Source organism: Eptatretus burgeri, chromosome 2 (genome assembly GCF_056783735.1).
Source record: "Eptatretus burgeri isolate ZD-2024b chromosome 2, Ebu_testis_v1, whole genome shotgun sequence".
In the NCBI taxonomy this organism is placed as follows: domain Eukaryota; kingdom Metazoa; phylum Chordata; class Myxini; order Myxiniformes; family Myxinidae; genus Eptatretus; species Eptatretus burgeri.
The window spans coordinates 15,134,808-15,154,725 of NC_140962.1; the positions used below are offsets into that span (position 1 = coordinate 15,134,808).

The window sequence follows — 19,918 nt, forward strand, 5'->3', positions numbered from 1 at the left end:
TGAACCTGTGCCTTCCTTCACTACTTTTCAGTGCATTCCTGCAGATCTTTTAAGGCCGACTCGGCGTTCACTGTATCTACGCTCTGTATCATTTCGACCACATTTCCATGCTTGTCATTGGCAGACGTCGCCATTTGTTTCAGCCACTTTGCAGGGCGTGTCCGGAGCTGTGTTTGAACTCACGTTTAAAGGTTCCAGTATTTCTGGTTTAACTAGGTACCTTCATAATTGTGCTCTTGCAATGAGAGGCCGTGCATGCAATGAGAATGCATTCGACGGAAGGGAAAAGGGGAATTTGTCGTGAAATGAAATGCGTTAATGTGTCCTGCATCGTTCTGATTTTGGAGACGATCCACGAGTTGGTAATGTCTGGCTATGCAGAATGTATGAAGTGTTACGAAAAACACAAGAAAGACACCGTGCACATGTGTTCAATAGCGTGTCATAAAAGGAGGTTTTTGTTGATGAATAGCGTCATATAAACATGAAAGTGAGTCGAACACTTGTTTAGTTAGTCCCTTTTCAGTCTGGATTGAATTAAACGTCTTTGAACACATTTGCTTTAATGGCTATGGTACTGGCTCAAAGGCCCTCTTAGCGAAATATGTAATCAGAAATGTATGCAGCCAGCTTAATGTCTTTTCTGAAAGATGTGCTCTGTGATGTCGAGTCTTTCTAGTACGTACGTGAATGATTGTGTACACGCAAATGACTTGTTGGGTGTTTACATGAGTGCCGTTTAATGTCTGGCAGGGTCGTGCTTACCTTTTCGTTCTGACGTTACGTAGCAGATGCAAAGTCCAACAAATGTAGGATATCTGAGCCGGTAGAATGTCGAAAAATGTGGGATATCGGGCCCGGTGGCCATGACTTAGGTTTGCTGCTTTTGAATGATACCAATGAGGTGTTGAACATTCTTAAGGGTATTTTACATGTGAGAGGGGGGGGGGGGAGAGATTGACAGCGAGAGACATCTTCATTCTGATGAAGCAGCACTTACATGGAAGAAGGGAGAGAGGGATATATATATATATATATATATATATATATATATATATATATATATATATATATATATATATATATATATATATATATATATATATACATATATATATATATATATATATATACATATATATATACATATATATATATATATATATATATATATACATATATATATATATATGGGAGAGTGTTTGTATGTTACTCAGGTCCCAAGTTTTTGGGGTAGGTACTTCAGAATTTGGAAAAGGTTTTAAGCTACCACATTGTTGGCCTTGACGTCTTTTTTGAGGCCATCAAATGCCACTATAAATTGTATATTAAGACGTGGGGTCACAGTGCCCCTGCCGGCCCACAGGCAAAAGGTAACCACCAGGAGGGTAATGGCTCCGTAGCTTTACAATGTCCAACGCGTCCCGAAACTACCACCGGAAAAAGCTCACCTGGCCAGGCAGCGCTGGATATCCCCCTCTAGTAATTTATATTGTTGCCCAGAATTCCTGTATGTACATTTTGATCATTTTGGGCTCTTTCTATGCCTGGAGCATAATGTGGCACTGCAACTAGAGCTCTTATTGTGGCGTCAAGTCGACCCCTCATGAATGGACGACTGAACAGGCGCGGGTCTGTAACCCGGTTGTATCCTGGCAATTTGTTCCGCATGACTGGACTGTCTTTGTAGTTGTTTTGACTTGTGAGGATAGTTAAGCTGCGAGTTGTTCAGGCCTTGTAGACAGAGTCGTTGCGCATTCATTTGGCAGCTTTTACCGCATTCCCGAGTCTGACCTGAGGACCGTCATTGGAGATGATGTTTAGGGATTTTAATATATATTTTTTTAATTTGTTACCGAGCTCAAGTATTTTTTGGGGGTTTTCAGTCCCACCTCGAGTGTGTTTCGATCAAACTTTTCTTCATTGCTGAATGAAAGACTGCTGAATGTTTCATCTTGAGATCGATGAGTTTTTCTTGATGCTAAATGCCATTTCGTATTTGACGTTTTTTTGAATCTCCAAGAAGACTCGCAGTTTAAATTTATTTTGTTTTAAATAATTGACTATTTCCTTTTTGCGAGAACCAAATGACTATAAAAGGAATCTTAAAGTTTGCTTTTTGATGAATTGATCATCATCATGGTTGCCGTTCTTTGTCAGGGTCAGACGGCCATTCACACGTGACATGCGAACAATGGGGGCGGGGGGATGTGAATTTGTTTGTAGTTTAGGAAGCGTGCCAAATGTAACGTGCCAAATTATAACCACACACACATAGCAAGCAGGGTAATGTCATGGACAAAAACTACACATGTCAAGTTCCCAAGCAGGGTAACTTGGTGTCAAGGAAACCAGAACACCTGCTACCTACAGATTTAGGTAGGAATTTGTGATTTGTTCATGGTGCCGGAGATAACTCGCCGACTCTTCGGAGCTTTAATGTGATCCGACACACATTGTTAGTCGGAGGGTCCTCTGACTTGTCGCCTTTCAGATGGACAGCACACACATTGATGAATTCCACTGCGTGCGAAACACCAGGTTGACAGTTTACAGCTGGCCTGAGATTCAAACCCAGGCTAAACAGACTTAGAGGCATTGCCATCCTCCCGGCCGGACTAATTGCCGATTGCAAATTAAACTATAAGGACACTCGATAGAGCGCATACCTCCGCCATGGTAATGCCTGATCCATAAGAACATATTGGGCACCCAATACTTTTTTGAGATATCGTTTTTGGCCCGATCTCTCAATGGTGAAGAATCACTGAAAAAAATTATCAGATCCGGATCTGGATCTTCACCAAAATCGAATCAGTTGTCACACTCCCAACCTGTCCACCAAATTTCATCCGAATCCGTCCACAACTTTTTTGAGATATCCTGTATACAGACAGACAGACAGACAGACAGACAGACAGAAAGTGGTGAAAACATAACCCCCTTCACATCTGGTTTCGGAGCTAATGAATTCGCTTGGTCAGACGTTCGCTCTCAAATGATATTTCCCACCGATTATTATTTACTTTTTCCCTCGGGAAGAAATCGGTGCTCATTCGTCCCCAGTTGTAATGGATTATCAAGCATTTTGAACTTTTTGGGCATCGCTCTTCACCCACCAAATGGTTCGATTTTGCTAACGCCTCCAGTGGGCGGTGATTAATAATAAAATGAGAGTACGTCAGTTCACTGACACAGTGTCAGCTCTTTCATTCACACTTTACACAAGAACTCTTAGCTCGAGATGCTATTTCTGATTCGTTTGAGTGGCATGTCTTCTCACGACATCTTCAGTTTCACTCTATCTACAAATACCACTTTTAAGCACGCTGCGTTTTCGGACGCGTTTCCGCTGGCTCAAGTGTTATAGCGACGGCACTCTGCCGAAATGAAAAAGCATGAAATGCATGATTTCCTTGACATTTTATATGCATATCTAGAGGTTTTTGAAAGAGGCAAACACTTCAGTGGAAGTTGTTTCTCCCCCCCCCCTCCTTTCCCCCAATGCGATGACATGAAACAAGTGGATCCTCTATGTACAAGTAAGGTTATTTACAAAATAAATAATTGCTGTTAGGTGTGCAGATGACGTGATGATGATGTAGTTAGCAGCCATGTTTTTTTGAGTTGACCGAAGAGTGGAATTGGTCTTACTGGACTGAGAGTTGACCGTAGAAGAATTGGCGGGCATTGATCTTTCTACGCCAACAGAGCATCGAGCACTTTCTGTGGTCTCTCGGTGCATAATGTCCGTTGATTCCGATAGCTTTAGCCTTCAGAACTTCAGAAGTGCGGAGTTTAACGCAGAATTCTACTGATTAGGGGAGAAAAAAAAAACTTTTCCCAGCTGGTTAGGCCTAATATCCAGTCATTTATTTGGCTCATGGCTCACAAAGGCAGCTGTACTGGTCGCTTGCAATGTACAAATTTTTTGTTTCAAGACGAGTAAAATATACTGCACATTTCCCTGCTCCCCTCTGGGCACCTTTCTCACGGCAAAGCTTCTGCAAACTGACAATTAACACCACGCACACCAGTGAACAAGCCGGAATGATTCATTTGCCTATTTCTGCATTCACTTCTCCAATTAACACTTTCTGATCTATTTCATGTCTCCATTTCAGGTGGACCTGGAGCCCCACGGGAAGATGTTTGTTATCATTGACCTCAGTAAGTTTGCACAGCCTATTCTTTCACTCACCCGCTCACTCCAACAGATAATCTCACCATGAGAGCTTCAAAGCAGCTTATGCTCGCATATAAATGTCAAAATGTCCTCCTCCGCACACCGCTGTGAATGCTCGGAGAGAAGATTGACCATATTGCTATACCGTGGAGGTCAGAGCAGTCGAGCAATTGATTCACTGATCGTATCGCGACTCGAGATCCCCATGGTGCGTTTAGAGGCGTCTGGATTTTAAAAGCTGAAAATTGTACACTTTCCAAACTGGTGCTGCTTCTCTATGCTGCAAGTCTTGCTGTTGTGAGTTTGCTTGCTTGCCTTCGCTATTTCTCAGCAGGTCGTTTTGTGCAGCCATCTGGCCTATCAGCTGTCTTGCTGGTAAATGCCTCTGGCATGGATTATCTCGAGCATTTGTGGAAATGCACCCTGCTGCATTCTTTGATAAAGAGTGCTTTGCCACCGTTGTTTGCCTCTGATGTCATGACTGGCTGTTTAGCCTTTGTTCACTTTGGAATTATTTATTGCACTGCACTCTAGTCGTATGTAGGTTTATTTTATATTTATATTTTTATATATATATATATATATATATATATATATATTTTTTTTTTTTACCTTTGCTGATTATTTATTTAGGTTGTCCCTGCAGCATTTGTTTGTTTGTTTATTTATTTTATGTTAAATGGGCCCCAAATGCTTGTGTAGCGTTTGCACATTTGGGCCTCACCAACACAGCAACGCCGTGAAGTGGTTGCATCGTGTCAATCTCCGAGCATGTTAGACACGGGCGAGCTGACAACGCGTCAATAAATTGTAGCTGGAGGACAATTACATTTCTACTCGTCAAAAGTCATCGGCTTCCTCTGTTACGGTTTTGCAATTGGTTCAGGAGGAACGAGTGTGATGCACCAGGATTCTGCATTTTGTGGCACCAGCTCATTAGCCATGCATCTTCTGTCAATTTTTCATTGGCGTTGCAGTTTGACGACAATTTCGACACATTAATTGCGGATAAAAATTGGACATAATGAATGGTGTGTTTCATACTCTCGCTGATTCCTTCCATTATTTCTGATTCCTTCCATCAAGTAAAATACCAAATGACTATCATTAATAATATAATACTAATAATACCATTCCTATCGCACCGTAAACGCACATAGGTCTGCCGAGGCAGTTTCATTGGCAACTAGTAAGGTCTTGGGAGAGTCGCCACTCCGACGCAGGTTACCCCGAATGGTTATTACCCCAGTACACTGGTACTCATTTTGCCGATCTCAGAAGGATGACAGGCTGAGTCAACCCTACCTGGTGTTAATTCAATGGTCGACAAGGACTTCAACTCAGGACTCTAAGTTCCCCAGCCAACCACCTTAATCGCTAAGCCAATACCAGGCTTAAATAACTATCATTAATAAAGGTTAATTCATTTAAATGTCTCATCACCCCCACTCCCCCCTCCCCAACGTCAAATCAGCCCTCCCCCACGCCCATTTGGCTTCATCTTCTTGGGTGAGTACCGTACCTTAGTCACATTCTTGGAACTTTTCCCTGCCATTGTGCCATGTTATTGCTATTAATTCCTTTCATCCTGGTTTTTTTATTATTTATTTTTTCTCTCTTCCTCTGATTAATTATTTGTGCTTTTATTTTGCCTCCTTATGATTTCTCTTTTGATGTTTCACTTTTATATGAAAGAATAGAATAATGACACTTGGCAGGCACTCGATATATCATCACCGTTTGCTTGCATATTTATTGCTGTAACTGCTCTTTCTTTGGTTTTGATGTGCTCAATCCTCCATTACATCCTTGAAAATATTTATACAATGTAAAATATGGCTCTTTTTAAGATTAAAATGCGTCATATTGCCTTATATAATCGCAGTAAAGGGGGCTTTAATTGTGAAATCAAGAGTTTTGCCTACATCAGATAATAACACCAAACTGGTGCTTTTCCAGTGGAAGTCCAAGGCAGAAATGAGCAATTTAACCAGGATATTGGCTGGCATACAAAATAGTCTGCTCTTTTGAAAGGCTGCATGAGATGTCTGCACTAGGTGTGCATGGGCTATTAGAGGGATTAGAGGGGTGTCCTTTGTTGGCCAGCTTGGTTGGCCGACATCGATTTGATGAAAATGGAAAAAATAAAGAAAATTGGCATGATAAGAGAGAGAAAGTAGGAGGGCAGGGGAGTGTCGGAAAAATATGGAGAATAAGTAAAGAAGCTTGCAAGGAGATTGAGGGAAAGACCCTGTATGTAATATGTGAACAGTGGGTGGGAGGGTGAATGTCGGTCAACAGTTTCTCCATTTTTACATCAATAATTGCCCCTTATTTGATCATAAATATCCAAAGGTGTGTGCTACCACAGCTGACCTTAACCTTTCTCTCCAACATGATCCAGTGGAGTGAAGGATGCAACAATCGACCTGAGAGCACTAAGAAAACAGTATGTTGTCAGATCCTATTTGGTCAAGAGCATAACTCGACCAGATCATGTTGTCAACGTCACCATGTAGTACACTGATAATTGTATTGAAATGTTATCTTTATGTCGTTTTAGTTTGTCATGTTAAAGTTCAGTTGGCGAGGAAAGCAGCTCAACCCTGGCAGCGTAGCTGAATGACCAAAACATCCCAGACCATCCAATATCGTACGAGCTCTGCCAGGATGGCAGTGATTCGGATTTGAGGTCAGGCTGTAGGTCGTCTAAATGTGGGATCAATGGAGGGGAGAAGAGTCAAGGTTGTGGAGGTAATGCAGAGAAGGAGGTCAGAGATATTGTGTGTTCGGGAGACCAAATGTAAAGGGGACAGAGTGAGGAGGTTGGTAGGAGGATGCAAGATGTTAAACGCAGGAGGAGATGAAAGAAGCAATGGAGTTGGAATAATTGTTTCGTAAGAGAGCAGCAAGGAGGTGTTGAGAGTCGAGAGATTTGGGGAACATATAGTTATTGCATGGTTGATGATACAGACACAAATGTCATGTGTTATGTCAGTGTACGGGCCGCAGATGGGAAGGACTGAGGCGGAGAAGTACGAGTTCAGAGATGCAATGGAGAGGATGATGGGAATGGTTGAACTGGAGGTAATGCTGTGCACTGCAGGAGACTTCAACACACGTGTGGGAGTAATGGTGTCGGGTGAAGAGGAATGTGTTGGTAGATTCAGATGGGGAACAAGGAATAAAGAAGGTAGAGATCTGCCACTGAAACTGGTGAAAAGAAAGAGATGAGCTGTAGTTAGTTCTTTTTTTCAGAAGCCAGAGACCCACATAACAAGATCATGTACCGTTTTCCCTGTTGGGCAGCACAAAATGGAATTGGATTTGTTGGCAGTGAGGAAGCAACAGCTGTAGAGGATCAAGGACTGCAAGGTGGTGATGGGAGAGCATGTCTTAATCCAGCACAAGCCTGTGGTGTTTGTTGTGTGCATGCAGAAGAGGAAGGAAGTTCAGAGTGTGTGCCGGAAGTCTATTAACTGGTGCATGTGCAAAGATAATGTCGCTGTAAAATCCAAAGAGAGGGTGATCGAAGGCAAAATATGAGGAACCATCCCACAGAATAGTGAGGAAGCAGAGCACTTGGAGGAAGAATGGAAGGAGTACGGAAGGGCGTTCGGGGGAATTGCAGAAAATCAGTGCCGAAGAACATCAGGAAAGGGTACGGTGTCAAGGAATATACAGCAGGTGTGGTGGAAGGGGAAGTCGTGAAGGCAGTTGGTGAGAAGGACATTTGAAAAGGAATGATATGGAAACAGATATGTACAGCAAGTTAGATAAGCATAATAAGGATGGTAGGAAGAAGATATATAAATTGGCTTGAAACAGGTATAAGAATGTGAAAGGGGGGGGGGGGTCAAGGATGGAGACAGGGAGGTAGTGACAGAAAGGGAGGTGGTAATGAAGGTATATGGAGGCTATTTTAAGGAGCTATTGAACCAAGGAGGGAGCCAGGATATGCTGGAGTTACTGAGAATTGTAGAGCGGAATGTGGAAGTCGTATAGATTATGGAGGAGGAGATGTGGACAGCCTTAAAGTAGACGAAGAAGGAGAGGGCACCAGGCATACATGAAATACAGTATGTACTGTATGTGTATGTATGTATGTGTACATATATATATATATATATATATATATATATATATATATATATGTATATATATATGTTCACTTTCTCGACACATCACTCACACTTCAAAACAACTTGAAAGAGAACTATACCACAAACCAACAGACACACACTCTTACCTTCTGCCATCTTCATCTCACCATAAACATGCAATTACAAGCATACCATACAGTCAAGCAATTAGAGTAAGACTGCTCAACAAAAAAAGAGGCAGAAGAAACTTCTCTCTCCCAGTGAGAAACACATTTTATTGAAAGACACTATGACCTTCACTCTGTGAAAGAAGCCAGAAACCAAGCAAAATGCATACCTCTCCCAGACCTTCTGACTTAAAAACCTAAACGTGCAACAAACTGGTGTTCCACTGGTTACGACCTACTTCACTACCGCATCCCAATTGTCAGGTATTTTGAATAAGGCTCTTCCTCTCCACCATCAGTCAGAAACCCTCTGCATCACATTTACTCAACCTCCACGAACATAATTTTGACGTGGCCCTACACTCAAGGACCTTTTGGTAAAAGCAAAACGCCCACAGCCCCACAGCAAAGAAACTAAGACTCCTGGCTTCCACAATGCACAGCAAAAAAAAAGCATCATACACAAACATATACTAGAAGGAAACAAATTCCGCAGTTCTACCACCGGACAAAAGTTCCCCATCACCTCCTGTATGGACTGTAAATCCACGTGGATCATATACTTAATCACTCGTTAAAGATGTACAATACCAAACGATACGCTGGAAAAACTGAGAACACCCTCGATACTGTACACGCTTTAATATTACACAGGGTCAGAGATTAGAAATTTTCACACCGATCGGGGAAGATCTCTGCCATGCACAATACGTTCTAATCGAACAGATCACTCAATAGATGATATTCAAATCTCTGCCATCAAATCAATTGCAAATCAATCGCACACCACGATCCTGAGACGCGAGTCTTTCTGGATAAACAAACTTTGAACAAAGTTCCCTCATGGCATAAATGTTGACAACTACCTTGTTTTGGAACGTATATGCTGTATTTCATGTTTCGATATCGCACCATTATCTTGTATGCATGCTTGTTATTCTTGTAGATGAAGAAGAAGGCCTGTTTGGCTGAAAGCTTGTCACCAATAAAGATCGTCCATAAGCTATGTCCGTAACTAATTTAATTTCTTCCGGTTATATCTATAGCATGTGTGAAGTTGTGCTTTCTGCCTGTCCATCGATACCAAGACCGGTAGTAACCCCATCATATTGCATACCATTTGAATCCTCTTGGCAAATGGAGATGCAAGAAAACATTTTCAAACCTACAGGGTAGGGGGTTCAGAGAGAGGAATTCTCTCTATATAAATGTGTATCACGTAGTGCCACCTGGTGGTAGGCAGGATTACAAATCATCTCCTCATATCGTATCGATATCTCGTTTTCAAATTTCAAATTTTACTTCGAAAAATTTATATATTTTTTTTGACAAATGTATGTTGATCGCTTCCGGTTGTTTGTCCGTCCGCTCACCTTTTAATCGCTTACAAGTCCCCATTTTAAAGCGATCTTCACAAAACTTTACCAAACGGTGGGGTTAGTGGTCTGACAGAATCCGATTTATTTTTGAGGACAAATGGTCAAAAGATCATCATTGGCCAAAGGTCAACAGCTTTTTGAATTTCTAAAATCCTCAGTTGTCATCTGATTGACTTCAAATTTTAAGAGGATTTGTATATCAGGTCACTGAATTCAACCACCATCTATGGTTGAGGTCAACATAGGCCGAAATTTCTAAAATTCTCAATTTTCATCTAGAATTTGAAGAGAGTTTTCATTTCAGCTCACTGAATACAACCACCAATTATTATTGAGGTCAGCTTATGACAAAAGGCCAACATAGGGCCAAAGGTCAACAACTTCGGTGCAATTTATAAAATCCTCAATTTTCATCCAATTGACTTGAAATTTGAAGAGGATATTTCTAATATTGAGAGATAGGGCCAATAAATAAATAAATAAATAAATAAATATATATGATGATATCTCAAAAAGTTGTGAATGGGTTATTGTACTGCAGCATAGCAAACCAATTGTTCGACTTTTCATAAAAGCACCAAAATTGGTACATATGTTGACTCATGTATTCTGAACAATTCTGGATATGGAGCCACTCGAGATTTTGCCTTGGTCATCTTTGGCGGCCATTTTGGAAAATGGCCGCCATTCTACGTGTCGACGCAAACAAGGTGGAGCTCTTCACCTTCCTGTCCGATGTGCTGGTGCAGTCCTTCCATGATGAGGCAAAGGAGCTGGTAGTCACGAATGGTGAAGCAGTCATCTGCCTTCCAAGGCAGGAAGATAAAAGCTCTCTGGCTCCATGCGGTCAAGAAGAGGCGGACACTCGCATCATGCTACATGTGGCCCATGCTGCAGAACATGACCACCGTCGGATTCAAGTTCGAACCGTAGACACCGACGTCGTCGTCTTGGCGGTGATGGTAGCCCATGCACTACCATGCGTGGATGAACTCTGGATTGCCTTTGGGATGGGCAAGAACTACCGCTACATCCCTGCCCATGAAATAGCTGCCTCCCTCCGTCCAGAGAAGGCACGTGCTCTCCCTGTCTTCCACGCCATGACCGGATGTGACACGGTATCAGCATTCGTGGGGCATGGGAAGAAATCTGCCTGGGCCACATGGAACTCGTTTCCAGAACTGACAGATTCTCTTGTGACCCTGACCACCACGCCAGTCAACATCCAGGATGTTGACAACATCCTACGAACCGCTCTGGACCACACTCCCTGAGGCTTCAAAAAGCTGCTTCGAGCTGGTGTCGTGCGGTTGCAAAAAAAGGCTGTAGAAACCGCTACAAATGCAAGAAGGCTAATCTGCAATGCACTGGACTGTGTGCTTGTGAAGGAGAATGCCAGTAGACAGACGCAGTAGACACAGACTGAGATATCGGCCGAGTTTAGAATGTGCAAATGCAAAGTCGCATTGCTTGTAAAAGTGTTGACTTCTTTATCCAGAGCCAGTACACTTGAGCTCAGAAACTCATATTGTACGAGACTGATGTATGCGTGTACCATGTGTCCTGGTACAATGGTAGTAGACAGTAAACCGTAGCCGCTTCAAAGTGAAGTGTGCAATAATTTGACTACATTTTCTGAGTTTGTCATTATCACGATTATCAGTTCCCTTTTCAAAATAGAGCATAGTATGTAATCTATAATGCAATTTTTGTTAATTCCAAACCCATTGAATGTGATGAATATCATTTGACTCTTTACTTGTTCTCCAGGCAATAATAGGTACTTTTCAGCGAAAAGTTTCAGGAGAGCAGCAATTTACAAATCAAATAATGGCTTTTTTACCGAAAATACTGGCTCATAATATTTGAATATGCCTTTTCATGGTCAATTTACTGAATTTTACACTTTCCTTATATCTACCACCAATACAATAAGAAAATAAGAGCATATAGCCAATTTCGATAAAGTAGAATGGTGGCCATTTTGGAAAATGGTTGCCGAAGCTGACCAAGGCACAATCTCGGGTGGCTCCATATCTAGAATTGTTCAGAATACATTATTCTACATGTGTACCAATTTTGGTGCTTTTATGCAAATTTGAACAATTTATCTGAAATATCAGACTACGCTGCAGGACTATTATGACAAAACTATGTGGATGAAGTGGTAAGGTGACAAGAACAAGCCGATTCGAGTTTGTTTCAGATCCAGCCCATCAATGGGATACAAAACGTAAACTGTTCAACCTGGTGGAGGTATGTGCTCTACCGAGTGCCTTTCTACTTTGTTCTGTTTTGTCAAGTGTCGCTGTACGAGTGATTTTTCATCTGTCTGTCTCTCTCTGTCTGTCCATCGATAGAATCGGCCCTGCCGGTCGTAACCCCATCATATTGCATACCGTTGCACCTCTAAATTCCTTCTGCAAAAGATGCGGGTACCTCTGCTAACATATATATATATATATATATATATATATATATATATATATATATATATATATATATATATATATATATATATATATATATATATATATATATATATATATATATATATATATATATATATATATATATCCTTTAATCCCCTTAGACCTTTTAAGACTCTTTTTTTTTTTTAGACTTTTGAAGACTATTTATACATTTACATCCTTTAGACCCATTAGACCCTATCTATTTTTGAATGTACCATATGGACCCTTTGATCCCTTAGACCCCATAGACCTTTATACCCCCTTATAACCCTTTAAACCCATACAGACCCTCTCGACTCCTTCCACCTGTAGAACCTTTGGACCTTTAGACTCGTTTGGCCCTTACACCCTTCAGACCTCTTCGACCATTTTAGACCCCTTTAGACACTTTTAACCCCAACTACTATTGTAATGTATCCTTTGGACTCCTTATGACCCTTTTGACCCCTTGTGACCCTTTAAACCCCTTTAGAACTTTACACCCTTAGACCCCTTAGACCTGGTGACCATTTAGTCCTTTTAAGATCCTTTTAGTCCTTTTAAGACCCTTTCAACACTTAAGACGCTTTACATCCCTTTTGCATCTAAAATTGTTTAATGGTCATTTCAATGGACAAAAACTACTGTAACGTTTTTCATCAATTCAGGACCAGCTCATTCTACAGGGTGGCCACAATATCTTGTCACTCCATTATAAAAATTGACATTGCTTTTTATCATCTTAGCTGATATCACTGAAGGGTTCCACAAGTTATAAAAACATATATTTACAGTAGTCTTTTACTTTATTGCACATTTTACAGCATATGGCACAAGCCTTAATTGTCCAGTGGATCCATTTGTGCTCCATCATTGACATTACAGAGAATAATTTTGCACCATGTTTAGTGTGACATTTTCCAGAACATTTGTGGGGGTGATGCGATTTAAAGCAAGTCTCACTGCTTGTTTAAGGTCATCAGTGATTTTCACTCGATCTGAAAAAGGAGAAAAGCAAACACATTAACACACTGTCCACAAAGGCAATGCCACAATTTTTGCAAGGGGTGACAAATCGTTGTGGCCATCATGTACATGGTTTTCACAGCGTGAATACAATCGTGCTATCTAGTAGACCATTCAGCCCCCACTGGTCCATAATTTTCCATCAAATCAAACTGAAAATCAACTGTCACCGAATGGACCCCATCTACGACCTCCATCCATCAGGAGAAGAACGTCTGTCCCACTCGAGATTATTCATTAACATTCGTCTCCAACATCACATTTCAAAACTGTCAATCTTATTTCTTTCTTTCTTCTTCACTTTCCATGATTCACATCCATACACTGCATCTGGAAATATCAGAGCATTCACCAGCCTCTTCTTGGTTTGTTTTGTCACATCTTTATTTTTCCAGATCTTTGCGAATCCCAACATTGCTGTTCTCCCCAACCCCAACGATATATTCATTTCTCCTCCACATTCTCCACTCATTCCTTCATTAGAACTGAAGAAGATGAAACTTTCCACTCTTTCCACATGATTGTCTTCCGATCCGAACACGTCAACCTTCTCAGTTGACAAGATTTTAGTTTTTTTAGGTTGAAATGAAGACCAGCTTTTCACCTTCATCCTTCACTGTCTTCAGCAATTTCATCAAGTCGTCGTTACCTTCTGCCAACAGATGGTATTGTCAGCACACCTTAGGTTGTTGATGTATCTTCCTCAAATCCGATCTCCAGCTTCTATGTCATCCAAGTTTGATTTCCTCATGTATGTACTCACCATACAGGTTGAACAAGTATGGGGAGAGAATGAACCCCTATCTGACCCCTTTTTCCAATTCCAAACCTCTCTTTCCCTTTTTCTCTTTCTCTTTCTCTTTTTTGGGTGGTTGCTAGACTACCGTTTTTCTCAGGTTTTGCGTCTGTCTGTATGTCTGTCTCTGTTTGTTTGTATGTAATGGACAGCTCTGGAGGCCAGAGGAGTCAACCGATTCTGATGAAACTTGACTGGTAGGTTCATACCAGGATGTAGTTGTATGCTTTTGAGCACCGTTGCTATGGATGCCACCGTTGCCTAGCAGCAGGACTTTGAAATTTTTGAAAAATCCGATTTTTTTTTTTTGGAAATCAAAAATCTGCCTCCGCGCTTTATGCGTACTATAATCAACCTCTTTGTCAAAAAATTTCAGCCCGATCCGTCAAAAACTATGACTAGTATGCAATTATATAGCGACCACCCATGTCGCCTACCGGCTAGTCTCTTTCTCTTTCTCGTTTTCTCTCTTTCTCGTTTTCTCTCTTTCTCTTTCTCTCTTTTTCTCTTTTTCTCTTTTTCTCTTTCTCTTTTCCTCCCCCCCTCTGTTTAAACTATCTTCCTGTTTAATGTACAGACTTCTGATGAGACATATCAGGTGCTCCGACCTCCCCATTTCTCTCAGCATAATCCACATCCATTCATGATCAACACAATTGAAGACCTTGCTATCTATCTATATATTACTAAAACTCTCATCTTGTATGTATGTATGTATGTATGTTCCCGAAATACAGCCAAAACGGTACATGATAGTGCAAAAAAATTTGGCCCACCTTACTCACCATTCGCCTGCAGTGTGCAGTATCAAGTTTCGTTCAAATCGGGCAACAAAAAAATTATTAAAAAAATAAATTCCCGATTCAGTCAAGTACTCTTCGGGAGAATTTGATCAATGCAAACAACCTCAGCGGTATAGTTCGCTGGAGCTATCTTTTTTTTTTTTCTTGAAATGATTTTTTAAAAATCTCAAACATTTCGTATAGACAAAGAACGATTTATTTTTAAGCATAAAATAAACATCGCCATTTTGATCTAATACTTCCGTGTTCATTAATAAATAAAATTGTTTAGAAGATTCCGCACAATAATTTCTTCAACTTTCTTTTCTCCGTTTTTTTTTTTTTCACATTGACGCGCAATATCAAGCCTCGTTCAAATCGGGCAACGAAAACAATTATTAAAAAATCAATTCCTGATTCAGTAAAGTACTCTTTGGGATTATTTGATCAATGCAAACAACCTCAGCGGTATAGTTTGCTGGAGCTATCTTTTTAATTTTTTTTGAAATGTTTTTTTTATCAACCGCTGTCACAACGGGAACCCAACGGGTTCACGGGTCGTCTAGTATATTACTAAAACTCTCATCTTGTAAGTATGTATATATATATATATATATATATATATATATATATATATATATATATATATATATATATATATATGTTCCCGAAATACAGCCAAAACGGTACTCGATAGCGCTAATTTTTTCGGCCTACCTTACTCACTATTCTCCTGCGGTGTGTTGTATCAAGTTTCGTTCAAATCGGGCAACGAAAAAAATTATTAAAAAATCAATTCCCGATTCAGTCAAGTACTCTTCAGGAGAATTTGAGTAATGCAAACAACCTCAGCGATATAGTTCGCTGGAGCTCTCTTTTTTATTTTTTTGAAATGATTTTTTAATCAACCGCTGTCACAACGGGAACCCAACGGGCTCACGGGTCGTCTAGTATATTACTAAAACTCTCATCATATATATGTATATGTATATGTATATGTATATGTATATGTATATGTATATATATATATATATATATATGTATATATATATATATATATATATATATATGTATATGTATATGTATATGTATATGTGTATATATATATATATATATATATATATATATGTATATGTATATGTATATGTATATGTATATGTGTATATGTATATGTATATATATATATATATATATATATATATGTATATATATATATATATATATATATATATATATATATATATATATATATATATGTGTATATATATATATATATATATATATATATATATATATATATATATATATATATATATATATGTATGTATATATATGTGTATATATATATGTGTGTATATATATATGTGTGTATATATATATGTGTGTATATATATATATGTGTGTATATATATGTATATATATATATATATATATATGTGTGTATATATATATATATAGTCCCGAAATACAGCCAAAACGGTACTCGATAGCGCAAAATTTTTCGGCCCACCCGACTCACTATTCTCCTGCGGTGTGCAGTACCAAGTTTCGTTCAAATCGGGCAACGAAAAAATGATTGAAAAATCAATTCCCGATTCAGTCAAGTACTCTTCAGGAGAATTTGAGTAATGCAAACAACCTCAGCGGTATAGTTCTCTGGAGCTATCTTTTTTTTTGTCTTGAAATGATTTTTTTTCATCAACCGCTGTCACAACGGGAACCCAACGGGTTTACGGGTCGTCTCTTACTCCATAAAACAGATTAATATCAACTTTCCTTTGATATTCCCTTGCTTTTCCATGATTCACCTCAGATTTGAGATTTGATCTCCATTACCTCTTCCGAAACCTGCTTGCTCAACCAGTATTTCTCGATTAACGGAGTCTTCTATTCTGTGTTGAATGATCTTCAGTGATATCTTCCTAGCATATGACAGCAAGGCAATGGTTCGGTTATTTGAACATTCTCTTGCATCCCCGATATTTGGCAATGGTATGTAAACTGACTGCTTCCACCTTTTGGGCCATACAATCCTGCTCCAGATCTGTGTACGGATAACTGTTAAAGTTTTGATTGCCTCCTCCCCAACTACCTTAAAGGGGTTTGTGTTGGAATTTTGTCGGAACTTGGTTCTTTTCCATTTCCCAGCTCTTTCAAGGCTCTACGTACCTCACATTATATCACTATTGGTTCTCACTCATATTCTTTTTCTTCCAAGGTTACCATCATATTTCTATCTCATTTGTATAGAGGATCAGTGTTATCCTTCCATCTTTCTTTCACCTGTGTTTCTCTATCCGATATTTTCCTGTTCTACTCTTTCGGACCCTAAACTCTCCTGTGATCTCCCTGATCTTGTTTTTCCTGCTTTGTTCTCACTTTATATCTCTATTCATGTCTCTTTGAAATATTTATGTTTGTCTTTCCTAGCTTCTTGTTGGAGTCGTCATTTAGCCTCTTAATGTCCTCTCTTGGTGTACCTTTGGTTTTCATCTCTCCGCTTCTGTCTGCAATGTTTATTGCATCTTCTGACAGCCATTTAGCCTTCTTTCAGTTTCAGATGTTGTTTTTGGCTTCTTCCTTTACAATGCTTCAGTCTCTTGCCACAATTCATATGGCATTCTGTCAACCAAGTCCAGCTCTGAAAAGCTGTTTTTAACCTTTATTGCAGAGTGTTTGGATACGTTTTCAAGGTCATATATGGTTGGATTTTTTTTTCACCTTTGTGAATTTGATTCGTAGTTTTACCATAAAGAGTTGATGATCTGTATCGCAGTCTGTGACTGGCAGTTTATTGGCAAATTTCACAGCACTTCTCCATCTTCTGTTGATTAGAATGTCGTCAATCTGATTTCTATGTTGCCCACCAGGTGAAGTTTGTGTGTACAGTCTGCACTTGGTTTGTTTGAACCATGTGTTTACAGTTACATGATCATTCGCCACAAATAACTCCAGTATTCGCTCCCCTGGCTTATGTTGGGTACCAAGTCTGTGCTTTCCTGCAATCCTGGTGCTCCTGCTTTTCCAATTTTTGCATTCCAGTCTCCCATAATAATTAAAACATCTCCTTCAGGCCTAGGCCACATTTGCTCTACGGCGAGGATACGGTGGCCGTACGCCCTCTGAATTGACAGAAACGTGCGGTGGCCGCAGAGAAACTGAGGTGGCCTCAGGGAGGCCCTACGCCATTTGGCTATATTTTACAGGCCGTAGGGGCGCCGTGGAATTATAGCGCGGAGTTATAACTTTTTTTTCATTTCTACGTTCGCTGTAGCAATTTGACAAGCCAAGCTATGAGGTAGATGTGTTCCACGTCGACCGTACGTAGGGCGTTATTCGTGCGTTATTCGTGCTGCTGCCGTAAGCTCTTCTCAATGAAAAATGAATTTTCCCAACCCCCAAAAAATTACGGCGGCCGCACTATTTCCACGGTCGACGCACGATTCCCCTACGCCCGCCGTGCACCTACGTACGGCCTCCGTGGCAGTCTGCGTCCACTGTGCGCTACCGCTAGAGATCGGAGTAAAGGTGTTTGCCTATACCAGTGTTTCTCAACCGGGGTTCCCCGGAACCCGAGGGTTCCGCAAGAGGTCGCTCGGGGTTCCGTGAGAAACAGTAATAAATAGGCTAATGTATTTTTGAGTAGTTTTTGTTTGATTTAATATTCGTAATTTTACTATGCACATACGGCATATTGTTGCAAACTCCTTGGTTATTATAATAGAAGCTTCAACCTCTTATGTTATTTACAATTATAACAACCATAGGGAATGTTATATTATAACAACCACGAAGCGTGATGGACGCCCGGAATAACGACTCATCATTGAACACGGCACACGGCCTGTACGTGATGACATCACCACTGATGACGTGGTCTGTCTGTGTCATTGCCAATAAATTTGACAAAAAGGGGGTCATTTTTTCCTTAAACCAGGTATCCGAAAAAAAAAATTATATTTACCACGTGAACTACGATAAAAATATAAAAGAGCTAGATATTAATAATGGTATATAATAATTTTTTATGCAGGGGTTCCCTGAGACATGAAAACTATTTCAAGGGTTCCACAAGGGTAAAAAGGTTGAGAAACGCTGGCCTATACAGTGGTGCCCTCAGAATCCCAATTTAATTAGTTCCAGGAGACTGTTCGGATTGCAAAAAGTTCGGATTCCAAAAATATTTTCCCAATAAGAAATAATGGAGTGAATTAATCCGTTCGTGGACCCAAAGAAAACCCACTTTCAAGACACTTTAAACTGAAATTACCCATGTTTAAGATAAAATAAGATGAGTAAATGACCTCCGGTGGCGGTGTATTGTGTGTAAACTGGTACAATCACCACATCCAAAGGTCCACACAGGCTCGAGCTCCGGCCTGGGTTCCAATCGCTCGCGCACTCTGCGAGAGCGCTGCCCCCAGGGCAGCTCATCAAACATGATTCCCACAGAACCACAATCACTTTCGTCAAGCACATCGGGCTGACGTAATCATGGATATTCCAAATTACAACTGGTTTTGCTGTGAAATTCAATCTTTGCCCGACAGTCCGTCACACCACGTGATCGGATTACTTTTTTTGTTATTAATTAAAACACAAGATGATTAAAACAACAAACATCACAAATGAAGGTGAAAACACGAGGTAAGGCCTAAGTCACATTTGGGTCGGCGACCGGAGGGTCTACAAATGTAGGGGCACTAGCAATTATAAAGCGGCCGCAGTATTTCCACGGTCACACAATGTAGCAGTCACATATGTTTTTATTTTTCGGGTAGACGCACGGGGTATTTATAAATTGTGGAGACCGAAAACGTGGGGGTGCCGTGCGGTCTTTGATTTGATGTCGCACGGTGACCTTAGGGCGTCCCTGCGGCGGCCATAGAATTTTCAAGGCAGACGCAAGTTCGCCTCAAGGTGCCCGCAAGGCGACCGCAGTGGGGCCCTAAGGCCACCGTACGGCGACCGTGGAAATAGTGCGGCTGCCGTAATTTTTTGGGGGTTGGGAAAATTCATTTTTCAT

The 19,918-nt window shown here is 40.4% G+C and overlaps 1 protein-coding gene across 2 annotated transcripts in view; it reads left to right on the forward strand.

Moving 5' to 3' along the window:
- Window positions 1–19,918, forward strand: part of LOC147031468 (protein kinase C epsilon type-like) — a 169,460-nt gene that overhangs the window by 57,313 nt on the left and 92,229 nt on the right. For both annotated transcript variants that reach the window (XM_085863716.1, XM_085863726.1), the window contains exon 3: window positions 4,125–4,170. In XM_085863716.1, the coding sequence (XP_085719842.1) occupies window positions 4,125–4,170 (46 nt within the window). The remainder of the gene's footprint in view (window positions 1–4,124; window positions 4,171–19,918) is intronic.